Source organism: Balaenoptera physalus, assembly GCF_965194825.1.
Source record: "Balaenoptera physalus genome assembly, chromosome: 2".
In the NCBI taxonomy this organism is placed as follows: Eukaryota; Metazoa; Chordata; class Mammalia; order Artiodactyla; family Balaenopteridae; genus Balaenoptera; species Balaenoptera physalus.
The window spans coordinates 103,038,612-103,063,901 of NC_138883.1; the positions used below are offsets into that span (position 1 = coordinate 103,038,612).

The 25,290-nt window shown below is 41.7% G+C and overlaps 1 protein-coding gene and 1 long non-coding RNA gene across 6 annotated transcripts in view; one reads left to right on the forward strand and one right to left on the reverse strand.

Annotated features, from left to right (window-relative positions):
• Positions 1–8,700, forward strand: part of MYZAP (myocardial zonula adherens protein) — a 105,376-nt gene extending 96,676 nt beyond the window's left edge. For all 3 annotated transcript variants that reach the window (XM_082447271.1, XM_082447275.1, XM_082447276.1), the window contains one exon: positions 311–8,700. In XM_082447271.1, the coding sequence (XP_082303397.1) occupies positions 311–407 (97 nt within the window). In that variant the 3' untranslated portion in view covers positions 408–8,700. The remainder of the gene's footprint in view (positions 1–310) is intronic.
• Positions 1–25,219, reverse strand: part of LOC309654226 — a 74,086-nt gene extending 48,867 nt beyond the window's left edge. Inside the window, exon 1 of one of the 3 annotated variants that reach the window (XR_014260049.1) lies at positions 25,136–25,219. This is a non-coding gene — a long non-coding RNA (uncharacterized lncRNA). Of the gene's footprint in view, positions 1–25,131 lie in introns of all 3 variants that reach the window. The other 2 variants (XR_014260050.1, XR_014260051.1) reach the window with 2 other exon arrangements.
• Between the last annotated feature and the right edge of the window lie 71 nt (positions 25,220–25,290).

A 25,290-nucleotide genomic window follows, 5' to 3' on the forward strand; every position in this document is an offset into this window, starting at 1 on the left:
TCGTTTTTTTTATGGCTGAGTAATATTCCCTTGTATATATGTGCCACATCTTTATCCATTCATCTGTCAGTGGACACTTAGGTTGCTTCCATGTCCTGGCTATTGTAAATAGAGCTGCAGTGAACATTGTGGTACATGACTCTTTTTGAATTATGGTTTTCTCTCCCTCATAATATTTAAATGAAATATTCAACTACATTACTGCAGTCTATTTTTAAGTGTTGAAAGGGATTTCCTAGAGTTATCTTACCACGTGAAGCATATGGTAAGTTTTGTTTCATATTCCTGACTGCGTTTTCTCCTTTCTCAGCCAAACAGGTAGGACTCGTGAGATCGCAGTGCCTTCCAGGAATTATACCCCATACACACGAGTCCTGGAGTTAACCATGAAGAAAACTCTGACTTAAGCACTCGGAGACGTGCACTTTTCACTGATGGACAAAGGCCCTGGAACCCTGCAGCTTGAAGTCTGGAAAGGGTGACTGTTGCTTCCTCCTATACACTGTTTAAGCTGCAGTGGAAATTGCTGAGGTTCTGATCCACTTCTAAAACATGAAGGAAAGTGGAGGGGGAGGGCAGGAGAGAGAGGTTTCAAGGTCATATTTCAAACACCCAACCAGTGTATGTACCCTGCTGTACTGGGCCATCGTTAGCTTTCCATGCAGACACTGAGTCCTATCGGGAGAATTCCCTCACTATTTTCTGTTTTACTAGACTTCGGCTGGGAGGAAACAAGGCATTAACTTGAAATTTCATGTTACTTATTGCCAGGATCATTTGTTACAGCATGAAGGTTTTATTTACCCATAGAAGTATTAGAGGCGGTGTTTCTCTGCTACAGGGAAGCCTGTCTGCAGGAGCGCAGGCACATGGGGAAATGTGACCCTGGGAAGGAAGGGGCAGGTGCCGAGGACCTGTGCAGGGGCATGGGAGCCTCGGCTGCAGCCGGTCCTCGTGTGGGCAGACACGCTTCATTCTGACGTGCTAACCCCTTGGTTTACTTTGTGCCTTATGCCTTTATGGGGCCAGCTGAAATCACTGTATTTATTCAACCTGTGATTTATTTTTTCTTTCTTTCTCACTTTAACTGAAAGAGAATTTTGTATGTTGTGGAAATTTAATCACTTAATGTTTTCGATACCAATTGGTGTTTTTGTTAAAGGAATGAGTGATTTGTTCATGCATGCTCTACTTTGATATTATAACCTATGTCACATGTTTAATAAATGCCATATATTTTGTTCTACTGGTGCTGTCATTGTGTGTCATCCATGACTGTGTAGAAGGGGTAGAGAACAGAATCGGGTTTTGGACTGTCAAGTCAGGGCACCATAATCTTTCAATCAGCACAGTCCTTAGAATCATTTATAAACCATAAGAGAAGGTGTGTGTGTGTGTTTGTGTGTGTGTGTGTGTGTGTGTGTCTTTAAACCCTGAAATTTATCTAGTTAACCTACCTTCTAGAAACACTAAGATGCATTCATGTTTATAAAATTAAAAAATCATTTTTACTTAAAAAAAAAAAAATCATGCTCCCTTGTGCCCAAACTCCCTACCCCTTTACTCACCCACTTAAAAAAAAAAAGCCAAAGAAAGAAAGCAAAGCAACTCAGTTGAGTAAATCACCACAAGTCAGGACAGTGTCAAGAGGAAAACGCATACTTTGAAACCAAATTTTTATTTAAATTGTGGTTGTGGGACCTTGGGCATGTCATCAAAGCTCTCTGAATATCAACTTCATGTTCTAAAAACTTGGGATAATCACACCTACCCGGTGCTCGCTTCGGCAGCACATATACTAAAATTGGACCGATACAGAGAAGATTAGCATGGCCCCTGAGCAAGGATGACACGCAAATTCATGAAGCATTCCATATTTTTTCCACAAAGTAAACTTAAAATGGCTTAAAGACTTAAACATAAGACATGACACCATAAAACTTCTAGAAGTGGACATAGGCAAAACATTCTCTGACATAAATCGTACCAGTGTTTTCTTAGATCAGTCTCCCAAGGCAATAGAAATAAAAATAAACAAATGGGACCTAATCAAACTTACAAGCTTTTGCACAGCAAAGGAAATCATTAAAAAACCCGAAAAGACAACCTACAGAATGGGAGAAAATATTTGCTAACAATGTGACCAACAAGGGCTTAATCTCCAAAATACACAAACAGCTCATACAGCTCAATAACAAAAAAACAAACAACCCAATCCAAAAATGGGCAGAAGACCTAAATAGACATTTCTCCAAAGAAGACACACAGATAACCAATAGGCACTTGAAAAGATGCTCAACATCACCAATTATTAGAGAAATGCAAATCAAAACTACAATGAGGTACCAACTCACACCAGTCAGAATGGCCATCGTTAAAAATTCTGCAAGTAACAAATGCTGGAGAGGGTGTGGAGAAGGGGAACCCTCCTACATTGTTGGTGGGAATGTAAGCTGCTGCAGCCACTATGGAAAATGGTGTGGAGATTCCTCAGAAAACTAAAAATAGAATTACCATACGACCCAGCAATCCTATTCCCGGCCATATATCTGGACAAAACTGTAATTCAAAAAGATACATGCACCTCTATGTTCATAGCAGCACTATTCACAATAGTCAAGACATGGAAACAACCTAAGTGTCTATCAATAGATGGATAAAGACGATATGGTACATATATACAATGGATTACTACTACTCAGTCATAAAAGAGAATGAAATAATGCCATTTGCAGCAACATGGATGCAACTGGAGATTATCATACTGAGTGAAGTAAGTCAGAAAGAGACAGATAAATACCATATGATATCACTTATATGTGGAATCTAAAATATGACACAAATGAACCTATGAAACAATCTCAGACATAGAGAAGAAACTGGTGGTTGCCAAGGGGGAGGGTGTTGGGGGAGGGATGGAGTGGCAGGTTGGGGTGAGCAGATGTAAGCTTTTATACATAGAATGCATAAACAAGGTCCTACTGTATAGCACAGAGAACTATATTCAATATCCTATGATAAACCATAATGGAAAAGAATGTAAAAAGAATATATATATATCTATAACTGAATCACTTTGCTGTACAGCAGTAATTAACACAACACTGTAAATCAACTACACTTCAATTAAAAAAAAGAAAATCACACCTGACAGGCCAATGTGAGTGCCAACTGAGGTAGGTCACGCAGAGGCCTGGCCTGGGGATGGACGCAGAGGAGGGTGCTGCCATTCTGAGGTGTGTTTTAAAGCACTGTTGAGTGCTGGCTACCTTCACTCTTTGAGCTGCTCTAGCATGAGAAGCCGTTTCCTAGCACAGCCCCAAGGAGGAGCATTTCAGGAAAAGGCAGGCCTTGGGACCAGGAGGTGGGGAAGCAGGACTCAGAGTGGCAGAAGGTATGGCAACCCTTGGGCCCCTGGAGAAGCTGGTGTGGAAACAGCTTCTAAATGAAACACGGCATAAAGAATGTCGGTTTTAATACAACAAAGACTGTTCTGCAAGCACTCCACATCCCCCCCCAACTTTTTTCTTTTCTTAAAACAGTCAAAAAAGGAAAAAAATTAGTAATTTTAAATTCAAAGGATGCCAGCGATCATTCCATAGCATTAAAGGTGTCCCTGGGCCCTTTATACTTTTATATATACCTTCAACATGTGGAGAATTTTAAATATTATTTGAACTATTTAGAAAGACCACTGAAGAGACTTCCTCAGTGGTACAGACTTGAAACTGAAAAAAACCAGAGCTGATCCTTCTCGACCCTTTGTCAAAATTAGTGACACTCAACCCACCGTCTGAAAGAGTGACGTTTGTTCTTCAACCTCCTCATAAGCACGGGTATCGTGTAGAACTGGGGGAATGAACTCTAATATTACACAGCAAATTTATCTAACTGAAATGAAAAACAGCAGTGTGTTAAGTTTTTTAAAAATAAAAATGTATTCCTATGATAATGCCTCAATTAATATTCTCATTCCAATCCTTCCAGACTTTCTTAGACACACCCCCCTCCCCCATTTATTGTTTTAGCACACACAGGACCCTATACTGAGAAGCAGAATCGTGGTATTCAGGAACGTGGGCTCTGGAGACTGTTTCAGCTTAGTCACTAGTGTGTGGCTTGAGCACAGAACCTCTTTGAGCCCCTGTAAAATGGGATCAGTGACAGTTCTTTCCCAACTGTCACTGTGTGCAGATTAAATGAGTTAATATCTGTGGAGTTCTTAGAATAGTGCTTGGCACTTAGTAAGTGCTACCTATTGTCACTACATACTTTTGTAACCACATATATAATCACTTATGTATCATTCTATATAGATACAGATGTATAGAGCTACACCACTGTTTCTTACAGCTAGTTGGATTCCACTTTATTGAGGTACTGTGGTTTACTTGACCTGTCCCCTGAGGTTGGAATTTTGGAGGCTATCCTTACCCTTTTTAAAGCAATCCTCTGCGGAACCATCTTGTACACATGTCTTTGTACACTTGCCTAGGATAAATTCCTAGAAGAGGAATCGCTGGGTCACAAGTTAGGCACATTTAAGTCTTTTCGTGCACGTGGTCCGATCTGGCCTCTGGAAATTGGAGTCCACTGAAAGATTTCACCAACAGTATGAGGATGTTCTTTCCTGACTCCATTGCCAACACTGGGAGTGAGAAATGAAGGTGTGTATAAAATTGCCTGCTTTAGGCAGGCACGCCCCCCAAACAGGCAGTGAATAAAGTTCCTTCAGGATATTGCCTTTGGATACCTGAGCTCGGGACCGTGCAGGTGTGAGCTGCAGGCCTGTAAGTGTCCTCAGGGCCCAGAGAGTACTGAGCAGCTGAATGGAAACAGGACTGGGCTTACTTAGAAGCAGCTGGTGTCCCACAGGATCCTGGCCTCAGATGGCCTGCTGCTTAGTGAGTCAGAAGCAAGAGGCAGCCGTTGAGACAGAAAATTCAGGCCACGTGCCTGACATGGGGTTTGAGTCTGGGTGGCACATGCCCCAGAGGGTTCCTTTCAGGGCTAGCTGGGGAGAGAGGAACATTTGGGAAGTGTCTGGAGTTTGGTGATGTGACATGGTCTCCCCAACAGAGGGTGCACCAACCAAGACTGACCCTGAGCTGGTCCACGTGTCTGTCTACTCTGGGCACCCTCCTTCTCCCCAGCAAATGCCATTGGTCTACTCCAGGAACTCTAGGGTGGTCCCCAAGACAGAGGGTGGGGTGAGGGGTGTGAAAGGAAGGGCAGGATTCCTTCCTGTCCTACTTCAGGCCACATCAGACCATAGTGATCTCCCTGACATCCAGACTCAGAGGCCCAGTTCAGTTCAAGCAATACATGCCAGGTGCTAGGGACACACAGATGTGTACCCTCAATACCCTCATCCTCTTTGAAAATTATTCCCAGTGAGTCTGTCTCCTCCTGGTCTTTGATGTCTCTGAATCCCAGGGGTACTTTCTTCCTGCTCCCCTCTTTTCTACTCTCACATCAAATGACTGACCATCGTGTCCATTTCCTTTCTCTCCATCCATGTAAGCTCCTTAGGGGCAGTTTCCTATAAAGGAGGGGACTCATTCCACACCTCAATAAGCATGGAGAAATCTACAAGTGAAAAGTATCCAGAAAGAGCCTTCACTGGGGGAAGTAAAGGAGACCAAGAGTTACGGACCTCGGCACAGCATGCAACCAGTCAATCTTCATAGCAGTTCTGTGTAGAAAATGTCACTACCACTGTTTTGTGGTTAAGGAAATGGAAACTCAGAGATGAAAATTGCCTGAAACCACCCAGGCCCGTCTGATTCCAGAACAGGCGTGGGAAGCCTGGAGTCGGTATTGCCACTAAATTGCAATACTCCCTTGGGCAGGTCACCTCTGCTCTCAGGTGCAGGGCTCCCATGAGCTGCTCTGCCTAGGAAGGAAATGGAATTCCACCTTACCTCCGCAGAGGCCTGCTGTGATGATCATGTGAAGCAGCACGGGAAAAGTTTCCAGCACTGCGCCAGAGACATGCCTACAATCGATACCAACAATTGACCCCTGCTATTAGTACTAGTCATTACTGTGAAGGAGGTGTTGCACATGAATATTTTTAAACCCAAGGATTTCCTCTTATTGGGCACACATTAGAGACTTAATGAATAATGCTTACTTGTGAGTAGGATTGTGCAGAAGGAAAGAAGGGCAAAAAAAAAAAATTGTGTCTGGATAAACATAAGATTAAATAAACCACAGACTCCTTTTCCTTATATGGAAATTTGAGAATAACTCACTTGACTTTGTCAGAGGAGGACAAGCCCCAAAGAAAGACTGGAGATATGTTTCTGGAAAGAGAGACCAGAGGCAAAGATACCAGAGGGAGACGGCTGCAAAGTTTGGAGGTAATTTGTTAGGCAGGATTAGATTACTAATACGTGGTATGAAGTGTAAATCAAAGAGGTTTTTGCATATCAATGTCCAATTAATTGTTTTAGCACCATTTGTTGAAAAGACTACCCATTTTCCACTGAATTGCCCTTGTACCATTGTTGGAAATCAACTGCCCATACATGCATAGGTCTATTTCTGTACACTCTGTTATACTGATCTAGTTGCCTACGTTAACACCAGTCCCACACTGTCTTGATTACCGTAGCTTTATCTTAAGCCCTTGAAGTCAGGTAGTATAGGCTTTTCAACTCTGTTCTTTTTCAAAGTTGTTTTGGCTATTCTAGGACCTTTGAATTTCCATATGAATTTTACAGTCTGTCAGTTTCTTCTACCTATGGGCTGCTGGAATTTTGACTGACACTGCACTGAATAGATAGATCCCCAAGGAGAAAACCAAGACCCGCTGCTGAGTATCAGGCCAGCTTGCAGCTGGTGGGACTATGTGAGTTCCTGAATGCTGGGGCTGCTTCTCTCTTCTTCAGTTGGGAAGGTACCAGGTAAAAACTTCCATAATGTATTCAGATGAAGGTATAGTATAATCTTTGTGGAATTCTGAACAAAATATTATAAGAAACATTAATTTGTGCCCAAAGGCCATAAAACTGACGTAATTTGAATGCAATAAAATATAAATAAATGGCAAACAGTTCTTGGGGGTTTTCTCTTAATTTTTCAACACATACTTTTGAGTTTTAACATATAGCATTTACAGCATTCACCTTCCTGAATTAGGGGTGTGGGGGGCTGAGAAATAATTAGTAGGCAATTTTTTGGCCCTGGGACTTTTCTTGTAAATGTTTTCTTTGGCAGCCATACTCTTGAGAACAGGAAGTTACTCTCTTGTTACAGATTTAAGACTTTTCTGAGCCAAATAACAGAAAGCTGGATTAGTTCTGAAATGAAGGGGGAAAAAAACAACTCTTGGCTTTTGCTGGAGATTAATGACATCTTGCAAATATTTTAATTCTCCCCTTTCCTCTCTAACTTGCCACCTCCTAAACAATGCATGTTCAGCCTGAAAAATCTTAACTGGTCACTTTGTGGCCCAACCCTTAAATAAAATATCTTTATGGTACCCACAAATTTATTTAAACATTTTTGGAGGGCTGGGGGAAGGAAATAAGGGCTGTCTCAAGTTGACCTTTTTTATCACAAAATCCCAATACGGAATTTAAAACAGAAAATGTAGTTGTAAAGATGCTAATGTTTCTACAGTAATCATAAAGATTCATAATTTTCTTTGACCTTTTAAAATGGCTTTTGCTATAGATAAAAATGTTAAATCAAGCTTTGTAAACAAACTCTATATATTGTTAGAGATGCTTGCAAACAATTTCTTAGCAATTGTTCAAAATAACAGGATTATATCCTTCGACTAGAGCATTTATTAGTCTGACTACAAATCATGCAAACTGGTTTTCCCCAGAAAAGGCTGAGTTCTTTTGAATTAATATCCACTTTTTACACTTGATTCTAGCAAAAAAAAAAAAAAAAAAAAAAAACACAAAACCAAACTTGCAATATCAATGAGGTTTACAATCTGTGGGGACATTAACTCTATGAATCACCTGACAACCATTTGTAGGGATTCCTTTTTTTTGAGGTGGGGGGGCGCACCGCACAACATGCAGGATCTTAGTTCCCTGATCAGGGATCGAACCCGTGCCCCCTGCAATGGAAGCATGGAGTCCTAACCACTGGACCGCCAAGGAAGTCCCCGTAGGGATTCTTAAAACACAGAAGGCCTTAGGAAAACAGATTTAGAGGTAAAGAACACCTTCCTATAACAAGTGATCTAGGAAGTGATCGAGAAGTTTCCATGGTGTCACAGTCATCCCTCAGTATCGAGAGAAGGTGGGGGAATTGGTGCCAGGCCCCACATTCCCACAGATACCAAAATCCACACATGCTCAAGCCTGTTATATAAAATGGTGTAGTATTTGCATAAACTTACGCACATTCCCTCCTATAATTTAAATCATCTCTAGATTATTTACAATACCTAATACAATGTAAATGCTTTGTAAATAGTTGCCTGTTCACAGGCAAATTCAAGTTTTGCTTTTTGGAACTTTCCAGAATTGTTTTTTTCTTTTTCTGAATATCTTGGTTCCAAGGTTTGTTGAATCCGTGGATGTGGAACCCACATATATGGAGGACTGACTGTAATTGCAGCCTCTCAAAAAAGAAAAAGAGTTGGCCTACATTTTTCATTTATACTTGCATCACACACGCAAACTCAAATGTCCTGGTGCCCAGGAAGTTGGCATCAAGGTGGCAAGGGTCTGTGGTAGGGTAACGGGGGTGAGTGGCTGGTGGCGGGAGAGGCAAGAAGGGTGCTCACCAGGATTATACGCACACGTCCATCTTAAAGTCACTCAAATTCATTATTTTGAAAAACTCTGTGCTGCTGAGCAAATTCATCTGTAGATTGGATGTGGCCAAAGACCCGGAATTTGCAACCCTTTATTTACATTATCTAATGTCTTTCTTTCTGTGCATTATGAAGAAAATACTTATTCCTTCAAACCACCTTTTTCTCCAGTCAGCTTGAAGTGATGTTCCCCCCACATCATTCATTACCCTTTGTCTGTCTTCTGCTATTTTGACAACTTCAGGTTTTTTAAACCTTATAAACAATCTTAAATTACTCAGAGCTGTCATCCATTAGATATAAAAATTAAATTAAGCCCAAGAATTCTAGGTGATGGAAAACATGATCCAGTCCCATAAGATATGGGCAACCACAGGAGTCCAGCAAAGGTTGATAATACCCTAAACTTCATCAATGTTGGATGACTATTTATTTAAAGGGAGCTACCTGCTTCCTGGTTTACTGCATACCAAATATTTCTTCAACATTTATGAACTTAAATAGATGCAGATGTTGCCAAAGAATAACATCAGTCATCCTAGAATACTATAATTTAAGCACTGAAAGGCACCTTGGAGTTTGTCTGGTTCAATACCCTCATTTTAAATGGGAGAAAACTGAGGCCTGGGGAAATTAACTGGACACAAAGTTAGCGGTACACAAGCCCTCTCCCAAAATCATAGTTGGAGAGTGACAAATTCACCACCACCCCTTCACTTCTCTGATCTGGATCACCTTTACTGTCTATATACTATGCTTGACTATTCTCTCCTCCAAATTTTGGAGAAGAAAATCAAGGATGACTTTTTTTCCTTGGTCATTCTCCCAACTCTATATTATATGGGCATCCCTTGCTCCTTTTCTCCTACTTCCCCTAGCTGAAGCTTTTCGGAGCTAGCTGTGTTCTTTTTCATGCAAGACAGAAAATTAAAGGTGACCAGCTACTTGATTCCGGCCGGGTCTCATGAGAGGAGAAGGGTGGTCAGTTTTCTCTAAGTCCATTTTGCTGCCGATCAGCAGTTTCTTTATTTTATGGCCTCTGATGTACATCAGATTCCAGAGAGTGAGACATACAGTGTGCCAGCATTGTGGTAGAGACCTGGTTCTTCTTTCCCTCCACTAAAAGCACAACTCTCAAATCCCTCTCCCATGAAACTTGAAAGGAAATTATTAAATCTCACCCTTTAGTGACTTTGCAAATTACCCCCCTTAAACAATATACTGGATATTTTATGAAGAATCTTAGACAAGGCCCACTTAAGTATAGGAGGGTCTGCCTTCCAGCATGGAATCTGAACCAATTCTTAAGCAAAGTTTGGTTTTGACATCCTCCCTTTTTGCCTGGCCTACATATTCTCCAAAAAGCGAAAAGGAGGCCTTCTGGGGTCTTCCTGCCACCTGAACTCTCTGTTGTAATACTTTCTCTGGTCTACTCTTCCTCTCCAATTGCTCAAAACTCTCTCCATTTTCTCGCTTTCCCTCCTAACAAAGCCCACTCTTTTAGTGCAAGTCATCACCTCAGCTAGCTTTTTGTGAGAAAGCCATTTGGAACCAATTCACACTCAACTGTAAATGACTGATAGGTCACAACCCTTCTAGAAATATCTACTGTCTCAAAGGAAGATCCTTTTTAACCTAGTAATTTTCTTATTGGGGGAATTTTAGCCAATGCATCAAAGGGAAGTGAATAAGTCAGGAGAGGGGAAGACATTTTACATCTTATTCAAGATTCTGTCTCCTGAAACAGACTCAGACATAGAAAATAGACTTGTGGTTGCCAAGGGGGAGGGGTTTGGGAGAGGGAAGGATTCGGAGTTTGGGATTAGCAGATGCAAACTAGTTTATACAGGATGGATAAACAACAAGGTTCTACTGTATAGTACAGGGAACTATATTAAATATCCTGTGATAAACCATAATGGAAAAGTATATATAACTGAATCACTTTGCTGTACAACAGAAATTAACACAACATTGTAGATCAACTATCCTTCAATAAAATGTAAAAAAAAAAAAAAAAAAGATTGTCTCCTAATGTGAGAGGGAGGAAGGGGAGCCTCAGCTACAATGTCTGTATATTCTGTACCACATAGCAGTACATGCGATCTTTCAGGGACTTTTTTTTTTCTGGTTTGTGAGTTTATTCATATGAAAAATCATAGAAAGGTGTTATTCAATAACCATTAGTCACATATCTAACCAATAATCTTCATTAATGTTGCTAATTACAAAGTAAATCACCTGGAACTTTAAAGAATCAAACAATTTTTTTTCCTGAATTCTCTCTTCACATGCTAACAAAAATTTCATAAAACACTGTGGTGGCCTGAAATTTGTCACCAAACAACACTCAACCGTGTGAAAGGCTGAAGAGATAAGAATTCTTTCCCTTTGACTTGAACCTTATTTGGCTGGAATTTTCTCACCAGAGTCTTCCTATTTTTTTTCCGTGGGCAACTGCCCCCTTGATTAATCCCATTTCCCTCAGTCTTAGTTTTTCCAAGCAGCTGAGCAAACAAAGATGCAGGCAGCCATTTTAATGTACTTCCTCCCTCAAGCCCTCTGGGATGGGCCGTCTGTTCATCCTGTTCATAAACCAATGGCCTGAATGTGCTTGGAGAAAGCAGCAAGGATCTTCTGTCAGGATTAATTTTAATAGCCCACAGTCTGTCACTGGGGAATCACAGCACTGGTAATTGGCTTTAAATTACTATTTGCTGATAAAGAGGGAGATATAGCTGAAAATTTGGTTCCTCATTTCAAACAGTTTGGATAACTAATGCAAGAATTTACTTTTAGTGTGGAGTGCATGCACTTTACAGCCTAAACCCTTGAGTAGCTGAAGAAAATCTTTTGTTGCAGTGGTATCACAGTGAAATACAAAGAGGAGAAATGTGACATTTTGTAGAAGTATAGAATTTTAGAGCTGGAAGGGAAATGAATCTGTGAATTCCGCAGATGGCTTCACAGGCGAATTCTATCAAACATTTAGAGAAGAGCTAACACCTATCCTTCTCAAACTCTTCCAAAATATAGCAGAGGGAGGAACACTCCCAAATTTGTTCTACGAGGCCACCATCACCCTGATACCAAAATCAGACAAAGATATCACAAAAAAAGAAAATTACAGACCAATATCACTGATGAACATAGATGCAAAAATCCTCAACAAAATACTAGCAAACAGAATCCAACGACCCATCAAAAGGATCATACACCATGATCAAGTGGGATTTGTCCCAGGAATGCAAGGATTCTTCAATATACGCAAATCAATGTGATACACCATATTAACAAATTAAGGAATAAAAACCATATGATCATCTCAATAGATGCAGAAAAAGCTTCTGACAAAATTCAACACCCATTTATGATAAAAACTATCCAGAAAATTGGCATAGAGGGAACCTACCTCAACATAATAAAGGCCATATACGACAAACCCACAGCTAACATCATTCTCAATGGTGAAAAACTGAAAGCATTTCCACTAAGATCAGGAACAAGATAAGGATGTCCACTCTCGCCACTCTTATTCAACACAGTTTTGGAGTCCTAGCCACGGCAATCAGAGAAGAAAAAGAAATAAAAGGAATACAAACTGGAAAAGAAGTAGTAAAACTGTCACTGTTTGCAGATGACATGATACTATACATAGAAAATCTTAAAGATGCCACCAGAGAGGAGAGAAGATGGCGGAAGAGTAAGACGCAGAGATCACCTTCCTTCCCACAGATACATTAGAAATACATCTACACGTGGAACTGCTCCTACAGAACACCCACTGAACGCTGGCAGAAAACGTCAGACCTCCCAAAAGGCAAGAAACTCCCCACGTACTTGGGTAGGGCAAAAGAAAAAAGAAATAACAGAGACAAAAGAATAGGGACGGGACCTGCACCAGTGGGAGGAAGTGAAGCAGGAAAGGCTTCCACGCACTAGGAAGCCCCTTCGTGAGCGGAGACTGCGGGTGGCGGAGGAGGGAAGCTTCGGAGCCACGGAGGAGAGCGCAGCCACAGGGGTGCAGAGGGCAAAGCAGAGAGACTCCCACACAGAGGCTCGGCACCGAGCAGCACTCACCAGCCCGAGAGGCTTGTCTGCTCCCTGGCCGGGGCGGGCGGGGGCTGGGAGCTGAGGCTCGGGCTTTGGTCAGATCGCAGGGAGAGGACTGGGGTTGGTGGCGTGAACACAGCCTGAAGGGGTTAGTGCACCACAGCTAGCCGGGAGGGAGTCCGGGAAAAAGTCTGCAGTTGCCAAAGGGGCAAGAGACTTTTTCTTCCCTCTTTGTTTCCTGGTGCGCGAGGAGAGGGGATTCAGAGCGCCGCCTAAATGAGCTCCAGAGACGGGCGTGAGCCGCGGCTATCAGCGTGGATCCCACAGCAACAGGGGCGCAGAGGGAAAAACGGAGAGATTCCCGCACGGAGGCTCGGCGCCGAGCAGCACTCAGCAGCCCGAGAGGCTTGTCTGCTCACCCGCTGGGATGGGCGGGGTTGGGAGCTGAGGCTCGGGCTTCGGTTGGATCGCAGGGAGAGGACAGGGGTTGGCGGCATGAACACAACCTGAAGGGGTTAGCGCACCACAGCTGGCTGGGAGGGAGCCCGGGAAAAAATCTGCAGCTGCCAAAGAGGCAAGAGACTTTTTCTTGCCTCTTTGTTTCGCGGCGCGCAAGGAGAGGGGATTCAGAGTGCCGCCTAAACCAACTCCAGAGAAGGGCGCGAGCCGCGGCGATCAGCGTGGGCCCCAGAGATGGGCGTGAGACGCTAAGGCTGCTGCTGCCGCCACCAAAAAGCCTGTGTGCGAGCACAGGTCACTCTCCACACCGCCCCTCCCGGGAGCCGGTGCAGCCCGCCACTGCCAGGGTCCCGTGATCCGGGGACAACTTTCCCGGGAGAACGCACGGCGCGCCTCAGGCTGTTGCAACATCACGCAGGCCTCTGCTGCCGCAGGCTCACCCCGCCTCCTCTGTACCCCTCCCTCCCCCCGGCCTGAGTGAGCCAGAGCCCCTGAAGCAGCTGCTCCTTTAACCCCCTTCTGTCTGGGCGGGGAACAGACGCTCTCAGGCGACCTACACGCAGAGGCGGGTCCAAATCCAAAGCTGAACCCCGGGAGCTGTGCGAACAAAGAAGAGAAAGGGAAATCTCTCCCAGCAGCCTCAGAAGCAGCGGATTAAAACTCCACAAACAACTTGATGTGCCTGCATCTGTTGAATACCTGAATAGACAACGAATCATCCCAAATTCAGGAGGTGGACTTTGGGAGAAGGATATATTAATTTTTCCCCTTTTCCTTTTTTTGTGAGTGTATATGTATATGCTTCTGGGTGAGATTTTGTCTGTATAGCTTTGCTTTGTAATAGCTTTATTTTACTTCACTATATTATATCCTCTTTCTTTCTTTCTTTCTTTCTATTTTTTCTCCCTTTTACTCTGAGCCGTGTGGATGAAAGGCTCTTGGTGCTCCAGCCAGGCATCAGGGCTGTGCCTCTGAGGGGGGAGAGCCAACTTCAGGACACTGGTCCACAAGAGACCTCCCAGCTCCACGTAATACCAAACGGTGAAAATCTCTCAGAGATCTCCATCTCAACATCAAGACCCAGCTTCACTCAACGACCAGCAAGCTACAGTGCTGGACACCCTATGCCAAACAACTCGCAAGACAGGAACACAGCCCCATCCATTAGCAGAGAGGCTGCCTAAAATCATAATAAGGCCACAGACACCCCAAAATACACCACCAGACGTGGACGTGCCCACCAGAAAGACAAGATCCAGCCTCATCCACCAGAACACAGGCACTAGTTCCCTCCACCAGGAAGCCTACACAACCCACTGAACCAACCTTAGCCACTGGGAACAGATACCAAAAACAACGGGAACTACGAACCTGCAGCCTGTGAAAAGGAGACCCCAAACACAGTAAGATAAGCAAAATGAGAAGACAGAAAAACACACAGCAGGTGAAGGAGCAGGGTCAAAACACACCAGACCTAACAAATGAAGAGGAAATAGGTAGTCTACCTGAAAAAGAATTCAGAATAATGATAGTAAGGATGATCCAAAATCTTGGAAATAGAATAGACAAAATGCAAGAAACATTTAACAAGGACATAGAAGAGCTAAAGAGGAACCAAGCAACGATGAAAAACACAATAAATGAAATTAAAAATACTCTAGATGGGATCAATAGCAGAACGACTGAGGCAGAAGAACGGATAAGTGACCTGGAAGATAACATGGTGGAAATAACTACTGCAGAGCAGGATAAAGAAAAAAGAATGAAAAGAACTGAGGACAGTCTCAGAGACCTCTGGGACAACATTAAATGCACCAACATTCGAATTATAGGGGTCCCAGAAGAAGAAGAGAAAAAGAAAGGGACTGAGAAAATATTTGAAGAGATTATAGTTGAAAACTTCCCTAATATGGGAAAGGAAATAGTTAATCAAGTCCTGGAAGCACAGAGAGTCCCATACAGGATAAATCCAAGGAGAAACACGCCAAGACACATATTAATCAAACTGTCAAAAATTAAATATAAAGAAAACATATTAAAAGCAGCAAGGGAAAAACAACAAATAACACACAAGGGAATCCCCATAAGGTTAACAGCTGATCTTTCAGCAGAAACTCTGCAAGCCAGAAGGGAGTGGCAGGATATACTTAAAGTGATGAAGGAGAAAAACCTACAACCAAGATTACTCTACCCAGCCAGGATCTCATTCAGATTTGATGGAGAAAGTAAAACCTTTACAGACAAGCAAAAGCTGAGAGAGTTCAGCACCACCAAACCAGCTTTACAACAAATGCTAAAGGAACTGCTCTAGGCAAGAAACACAAGAGAAGGAAAACACCTACAATAACAAACCCAAAACATTTAAGTAAATGGGAATAGGAACATACATATCGATAATTACCTTAAATGTAAATGGATTAAATGCTCCCACCAAAAGACACAGACTGGCTGAATGGATACAAAAACAAGACCCATATATATGCTGTCTACAAGAGACCCACTTCAGACCTAGAGACACATACAGACTGAAAGTGAGGGGATGGAAAAAGATATTCCATGCAAATGGAAATCAAAAGAAAGCTGGAGTAGCAATTCTCATATCAGACAAAATAGACTTTAAAATAAAGACTATTATAAGAGACAAAGAAGGATACTATATAATGATCAAGGGATCGATCCAAGAGGAAGGTATAACAATTGTAAATATTTATGCACCCAACGTAGGAGCACCTCAATACATAAGGCAAATACTAACAGCCATAAAAGGGGAAATCGACAGCAACACAATCACAGTAGGAGACTTTAACACCCCACTTTCACCAATGGCCAGATCATCCAAAATGAAAATAAATAAGGAAACACAAGCTTTAAATGATACATTAAACAAGATGGACTTAATTGATATTTATAGGACATTCCACCCAAAAACAACAGAATACACATTTTTCTCAAGTGCTCATGGAACATTCTCCAGGATAGATCATATCTTGGGTCACAAATCAAGCCTTGGTAAATTTAAGAAAATTGAAATCGTCTCAAGTATCTTTTCTGACCACAGCGCTATGAGACTAGATATCAATTACAGGAAAAAAATCTGTAAAAAATACAAACACATGGAGGCTACACAATACACTACTTAATAACGAAGTGATCACTGAAGAAATCAAAGGGGAAATCAAAAAATACCTAGAAACAAATGACAATGGAGACACGATGACCCAAAACCTATGGGACACAGCAAAAGCAGTGCTAAGAGGGAAGTTTATAGCAATACAAGCCTACCTCAAGAAACAGGAAACATCTCGAATAAACAACCTAACCTTGCACTAAAGCAATTAGAGAAAGAAGAACAAAAAAACCCCAAAGCTAGCAGAAGGAAAGAAATCACAAAGATCAGACCAGAAATAAATGAAAAAGAAATAAAGGAAACAATAGCAAAGATCAATACAACTAAAAGCTGGTTCTTTGAGAAGATAAACAAAATTGATAAACCATTAGCCAGACTCATCAAGAGAAAAAGGGAGAAGACTCAAATCAATAGAATTAGAAATGAAAAAGGAGAAGTAACCACTGACACTGCAGAAATACAAACGATCATGAGAGATTACTACAAGCAACTCTATGCCAATAAAATGGACAACCTGGAAGAAATGGACAGATTCTTAGAAATGCACAACCTGCCGAGACTGAACCAGGAAGAAATAGAAAATATGAACAGACCAATCACAAGCACTGAAATTGAAACTGTGATTAAAAACCTTCCAACACACAAAAGCCCAGGACCAGATGGCTTCACAGGTGAATTCTATCAAACATTTAGAGAAGAGCTAACACCTATCCTTCTCAAACTCTTCCAAAATATAGCAGAGGGAGGAACACTCCCAAACTCATTCTACGAGGCCACCATCACCCTGATACCAAAACCAGACAAAGATGTCACAAAGACAGAAAACTACAGGTCAATATCACTGATGAACATAGATGTAAAAATCCTCTACAAAATACTAGCAAACAGAATTCAACAGCACATTAAAAGGATCATACACCATGATCAAGTGGGGTTTTATCCCAGGAATGCAAGGATTCTTCAATATACACAAATCAATCAACGTGATACACCATATTAACAAATTGAAGGAGAAAAACCATATGATCATCTCAATAGATGCAGAGAAAGCTTTCGACAAAATTCAACACCCATTTATGATAAAAGCTCTGCAGAAAGTAGGCATAGAGGGAGCTTTCCTCAACATAATAAAGGCCATATATGACAAACCCACAGCCAACATTGTCCTCAATGGTGAAAAACTGAAACCATTTCCACTAAGATCAGGAACAAGACAAGGCTGCCCACTCTCACCACTATTATTCAACATAGTTTTGGAAGTGTTAGCCACAGCAATCAGAGAAGAAAAAGAAATATAAGGAATCCAATCAGAAAAGAAGAAGTAAAGCTGTCACTGTTTGCAGATGACATGATACTATACATAGAGAATCCTAAAGATGCTACCAGAAAACTCCTAGAGCTGATCAATGAATTTGGTAAAGTAGCAGGATACAAAATTAATGCACAGAAATCTCTTGCATTTCTATACACTAATGACGAAAAATCTGAAAGTGAAATTAAGAAAACACTCCCCTTTACCACTGCAACAAAAAGAATAAAATATCTAGGAATAAACCTACCTAAGGAGACAAAAGACCTGTATGCAGAAAATTATAAGACACTGATGAAAGAAATTAAAGATGATACAAATAGATGGAGAGATATACCATGTTCTTGGATTGGAAGAATCAACATTGTGAAAATGACTCTACTACCCAAAGCAATCTACAGATTCAATGCAATCCCTATCAAACTACCACTGGCATTTTTCACAGAATTAGAACAAAAAATTTCACAATTTGTATGGAAACACAAAAGACCCCGAATAGCCAAAGCAATCTTGAGAACGAAAAATGGAGCTGGGGGAATCAGGCTCCCTGACTTCAGACTATAGTACAAAGCTACAGTAATCAAGACAGTTTGGTACTGGCACAAAAACAGAAATATAGATCAATGGAACAGGATAGAAAGCCCAGAGATAAACCCACGCACATATGGTCACCTTATCTTTGATAAAGGAGGTAAGCATATACAGTGGAGAAAAGACAGCCTCTTCAATAAGTGGTGCTGGGAAAATTGGACAGATACATGTAAAAGTATGAAATTAGAACACTCCCTGACACCATGCACAAAAATAAACTCAAAATGGATTAAAGACCTAAGTGTAAGGCCAGACACTATCAAACTCTTAGAGGAAAACATAGGCAGAACACTCTATGACATAAATCACAGCAAGATTCTTTTTGACCCAGCTCCTAGAGAAGTGGAAATAAAAACACAAGTAAACAAATGGGACCTAATGAAACTTAAAAGCTTTTGCACAGCAAAGGAAACCATAAACAAGACCAAAAAACAACCAGCAGAATGGGAGAAAATATTTGCAAATGAAGCAACTGACAAAGGATTCATCTCCAAGATTTACAAGCAGCTCACGCAGCTCAATAACAAAAAAACGAACAACCCAATCCAAAAATGGGCAGAAGACCTAAATAGACATTTCTCCAAAGAAGATATACAGATTGCCAACAGACACATGAAAGAATGCTCAACATCATTAATCATTAGAGAAATGCAAATCAAAACTACAATGAGATATCATCTCACACCAGTCAGAATGGCCATCATCAAAAAATCTAGAAACAATAAATGCTGGAGAGGGTGTGGAGGAAAGGGAACACTCTTGCACTGTTGGTGGGAATGTAAATTGATACAGCCACTATGGAGAACAGTATGGAGGTTCCTTAAAAAACTACAAATAGAACTACCATATGACCCAGCAATCCCACTACTGGGCATATACCCTGACAAAAACCATAGTTCAAAACGAGTCATGTACCAAAATGTTCATTGCAGCTCTATTTACAATAGCCAGGACATGAAAGCAACCTAAGTGTCCATCATCGGATGAATGGATAAAGATGTGGCACATATATACAATGGAATATTACTCAGCCATAAAAAGAAATGAAATGGAGGTATTTGTAATGAGGTGGATGGAGTCAGAGTCTGTCATACAGAGTGAAGTAAGTCAGAAAGAGAAAAACAAATACAGTATGCTAACACATATATATGGAATCTAAGGGGAAAAAAAAAAAGGCCATGAAGAACCTAGTGGCAAGACGGGAATAAAGACACAGACCTACTAGAGAATGGACTTGAGGATATGGGGAGGGGGAGGGGTGAGATGTGACAGGGTGAGAGAGTGTCATGGACATATATACACTACCAAATGTAAAATAGATAGCTAGTGGGAAGCAGCCGCATAGCACAGGGAGATCAGCTCGGTGCTTTGTGACCACCTAGAGGGGTGGGATGGGGAGGGTGGGAGGGAGGGAGATGCAAGAGGGAAGAGAAATGGGAACATATTGTATATGTATAACTGATTCACTTTGTTGTGAAGCAGAAACTAATGCACCATTGTAAAGCAATTATACTTCAATAAAGATGTTTAAAAAAAAAAAAAGATGCCACCAGAAAACTACTAGAGCTAATCAATGAATTTGGTAAAGTTGCAAGATACAAAATTAATGCACAGAAATCTCTTCCATTCCTATACACTAACAATGATAGATCAGAAAGAGAAATTAAGGAAACAATCCTATTTACCATCACAACAAAAAGAATAAAATACCTAGGAATAAACCTACCTAAAGAGGCAAAAGACCTGTACTCAGAAAACAATAAAACACTCATGAAAGAAATCAAAGATGACATAAACAGATGGAGAAATATGTTCATGGATTGGAAGAATCAGTATTGTGAAGATGACTATACTACCCAAAGCAATCTACAGATTCAATGCAATCCCTATCAAATTACTAATGGCATTCACCACAAAATTAGAAAAAACAATTTTACAGTTTGTATGGAAACACAAAAGACCCAAAAGAGCAAAAGCAATCTTGAGAAAGAAAAACGGAGCTGGAGGAATCAGGATCCCCAACTTCAAACTATACTACAAAGCTACAGTAATCAAGACAGTATGGTACCAGCACAAAAACAGAAATATAGATCAATGGTACAGTATAGAAAGCCCAGAGATAAACCCACGCACATGTGGTCACCTAATTTATGACAAAGGAGGCAAGAACATACAATGGAGAAAAGACAGCCTCTTCAATAAGTGGTGCTGGGAAAACTGGACAGCTACATGTAAAAGAATGAAATTAAAACACTCCCTAACAGCATACACAAAAATTAACTCAAAGTGGATTAAAGACATAAATGTAAGACTGGACACTATAAAACTCTTAGAGGAAAACATAGGAAAAACACTCTTCGACATAAACCACAGCAAGATCTTTTTTGACCCACCTCCTAGAGTAATGAAAATAAAAACAAAATTAAACAAGTAGGACCTAATTAAACTTAAAAGCTTTTTCACAGTGAAGGAAACCATAAACAAGATGAAAAGAAAACCCTGAGAATGGGAGAAAATATTTGCAAAGGAAGCAACAAAGGATTAATCTCCAAAATATACAAACAGCTCATTGAGCTCAATATCAAAAAAACAAACAACCCAATCAAAAAATGGATGAAGACGTAAATAGACATCTCTCCAAGGAGGACATACAGATGGCCAAGGGGCACATGAAAGGATGCTCAACATCACTAATTATTAGAGAATTGCAAATCAAAACTACACTGAGGTATCACCTCACACCAGTCAGAATGGCCATCACCAAAAAATCTACAAACAATAAATGCTGGAAAGGGTGTGGAGAAAAGGGAACCCTCTTGCACTGTTGGTGGGAATGTAAATTGATACAGCCACTATGGAGATCAGTATGGAGGTTCCTTAAAAAACTAAAAATAGAACTACCATACGACCCAGCAATCCCACTACTGGGCATATATCCTGAGAAAACCATAATTCAAAAGGACACATGTACCCCAGTGTTCACTGCAGCACTATTTACAATAGCCAGGACATGAAAACAACCTAAATGTCCAATGACAGATGAATGGATAAAGAAGATGTGGTACATATATACAATGGAATATTAGCCATAAAAAGGAACGAAACTGGGTCATTTGTAGAGATTGTGGATGGACCTAGAATCTGTCACAGAGTGAAGTAAGCCAGAAAGAGAAAAACAAATATCGTATATTAACGCATATATGTGGAATCTAGAAAAATGGTACAGATGAACATATTTGCAGGGCACGAATAGAGATGCAGACATAGAGAACAGACATGTGGACATGGTGGGGGGGGAAGGGGAGGGTGGGACAAACTGGGAGATTAGGATTGACATATATACACTACCATGTGTACAATAGATAGCTAATGGGACCATGCTATAAAGCACAGGAAGCTCAGCTCAGTGTTCTGTGACGACCGAGATGGGTGGGTGGGGGTGGGGGTGGGGGTGGGGGGTGGGAGGGAGATCTAAGATGGAGGGGATATATGTATGCATACAGCTGATTCACTTCGTTGCACAGCAGAAACTAACACAACATTGTAAAGCAATTATACTCAAATAAAAAAATTTTTTTAAATAAAATTTAAAAATCTTTCTGTTAAAAAAATAAAAAGTACAGAAAGTAAAAAAAAAAAAAAAAAAAAAAAAGAATTTACTTTTAGTGTGGAGTACATGCACTTTACAGCCTAAACCCTTGGGTAGCTGAGGAAAATCTTTTGTTGCGGTGGGATCACACAGAAATACAAAGAGGGGAAATGTGACATTTTGTAGAAGTATAGAGCTGGAAGGGAAATAAATTTGTGAATTCCTCAGCACAGAGCTTCCTATGAGGCTTTCTGTTTCTGATATCTGTGCACAGAAATGGATTCCCCTTATTGCTCCTGCCACTTTTTTCTCTCCCTACCAGGTCCTTTTTCTTTCCTTTTTTCACTCTGTTTTTCTCATACCCAATTCCAATTGCCTGTTCCTTCCCTTACTTTCTCTTCCCAAACTGGCCAGGCTCCTGTCAGTTATTTGTGAAATTCTGCGCTGAAGGACAGACAGATGAGGCAGCTGCAAGACTGGTCCATCGAGAAAGCACTTTGGGGGACTGACTGGAAGAGGGTTGGTAAATGGTACACAGGTGTCAGCCATCGTCCAATTAAGTCTTGGGTTTACCACTCTTGATTAATTTTTCATTAGCTATGGTTGCTATGGACTTGACTCAAAGTTCAGCATGTTCCATTTCCACATGGATGGTTAAGAAAAACCACATTCTCACACACACACACGAAAATAGAATTTGTTTCATAGTTGTTTATGACCCTTGGTTTTCATCTCTTCTCCATGTGCTCAGCACGTACCAGGGCAGAGCAAAAGCGAGCCTCCTCTCTCCTCAGTCAGCTCTCTCACCCTGAAGGCCAGTCATCAATCAAGCCTTGATTTTCCTAACAGATTGATGAGATTGGGCTCTGTATTAGGAGTGAAAGACCCAATAGGGTGTGTGTGTTTGTGTATTGACAATTTTATCAGCCATTATGAGAGAGAGAGAGGAAGAGAGAGAGAGAGAGGAAGAGAGAGAGAGAGGGGGGAGGGAGAGAGAGGGGGAGGGAGAGAGAGGGGGAGGGAGAGAGAGGGGGAGGGAGAGAGAGGGGGAGGGAGAGAGAGGGGGAGGGAGAGAGGGAGAGAGGGGGAGAGAGAGAGAGAGAGAGAGAGAGAGAGATCCTTCTTGCTGGTGGGGGTGGGTTGGGGGAAGGTCAATCTTTGTTTTCTTAAGAGCTTGAACTGATCGGCTGAGTCCCATGCATACTATAGGGGGTGATCTGATTTACTACTCTGTCAACTGATTTGAATGTTAATCTCAGCAAAAAAACCCACTTTCACAGAAACATCTAAAGTTTGACCAAATTTCTTCACTTGCTAAGCCTCTTGGTTATTGATTAGAGAACTAGACAGTTGGTGCACCTGTTGTTAGGAATTCAGATTTGTATTATGATAATTTGAAGTCCTAAGTTATGTTGTGTAAAAGATTCTATCCCATACCACTGAAAATATTTTCACAGTAATTATGGTTAATGTTTATATTAAAAGCTTAAGATCTGTATATACAGAAGGGTATTTCACTAAGAAGGGGAATATGGGGGAAACGCAGAGAGAAAAATTATGAGAGGGAGATCCTATTATTTAGTACCTGCTATATGCAATAGGGGAGATAGAAAAGCACATATATAGCTCCTTGACAGAATTCCCTGACTTTACAAGTTTGTTAGAAAAGAAATCACCATGCACAATACAACCGGAGAAGCATAGTATGTTCTAAGCACTATAGTTATGCTCAGAGAGCAATCTGGGTTGGAATTATCTAAGAAGGTTCAGGGAGAAGGTGAGACTTGAGCTAAGATTTATAATGAGCTAGGGGAAAAGGCATAGCCTTCCACAAAAGGAAAACAGCTGCGGGCAAAATTCTGAGGCTTGAGAGAAAGCATCCTTGCTTTGAGGGCACCTGTGGCCCAGGCTCAGAAGGGGGAATAAAGGCCTTCAGCTGCAGTCCAGGGACAGGGTGAGAAAGGCTTTGGGGGAGCTTGTCAGGGGACTGCTATCTGACAAGGGCCTTACTCAAGTACTTCTCATTTAGCTAGGGATGGAGCAGGTTACTGAAATTCTGGGCTTCAAAGCAGGGTTTATGTTGAGAATTTTGATCCATTAAACTGATCAGAATGGACTAGATTGCAAGGATACAGAAACGGCTTCAGCTGTGCTCCCTCAAGTAGCTTCAGATTTTATCTAGCCTTCTGCCTGATTGGGAGGGAATTGCTTGTGTTTATTATAGCACCATACAAAGGACGGAGAAAATGTAAATTTTCCATATCAAAGAAGGGGGAGACTGGTGTTGGAGGTTATAGGGTCTTTCAAACCTCCCAGTGGATGTCTGTTATGACTATAGCATGCTTGCCACTATTTTCTTTGGGACACAGCTCTCCTTGCTGGACTATAAAGAGAAGGTAAGAGCTAGGTGTGATGCTTATTATACTGCTTTCTTCAACAGCCTAAAAAACTTTCTCACAATTTGGAAGGAGATTTTCAAATTGGTATGGTAGAAAGAGCACCTGGGCATTTGTGTCTAAAATCTGATGTTCTCACTTAATAGTTTTGTGCCCTGGGAAAACCTCAGGTTTTGTGCCTTTGTTTTTCTATAGGCAAAATAGGGAACTGTGAGAGGTTCTCCACTGGCTTGTACAGCACCTCCCACCCCCATCACCTCTTGTGGGGCTTTGCAATCGTGTGTGTGTGTGTGTGTGTGTGTGTGTGTGTGTGTCGGGGAGGGTTGCGTTTTAATCGTGTGTGTGTGTGTGTGTGTGTGTGCGTGCGCGTGCGTGTTGGGGAGGGGTGCGTTTTGTATTGTTACGAGGACTCAGGAGTGCCAAAGCAACTAGTGGGCAGAAGCCAGACACCAAATATCTTGCAATGCCTAAGGCAGTCCCGCAAACGAAGAAAAGTCCTGCTCCAACTGCCACAGAACCCCATTGAGAAACGCTCATGGTCCCTAAGGGTCCTTCCAACTTTAACATTTGAGGGCTTCACTAAGCCTTGCACTTGGAAGGCCACGCCATAGGCCAGGGCCTCCCGTGCCCGGCACATCCCCCAACCTCACCAACTGCTAAACAACTCATCACTCAGGCTTCCACATGTATTTCACTTCTCTGAGATACCTTCCCTGGTGCCTGTGGCCGTCTTATAATTCTATTTTTTGACTGTTACTTGATTAATGTCTGCCCCCCTCCCCCACTCGGTCGACTCCTTAAGGGCAGGGCCCAGAGCACTCACCTAATACTTTCTGAATGTAACAGTCGGAGAGCGGATGCACAGACGAAGAACAAGCGACTCGAAAGCGCGCCCCGCCGACGCGTGACGTCACCCGGCAACTTCCGTTCCTTCCCGCCCCTCCGGCCACCCCTCCTCCCTGTCCGTGTTTGTTTCCG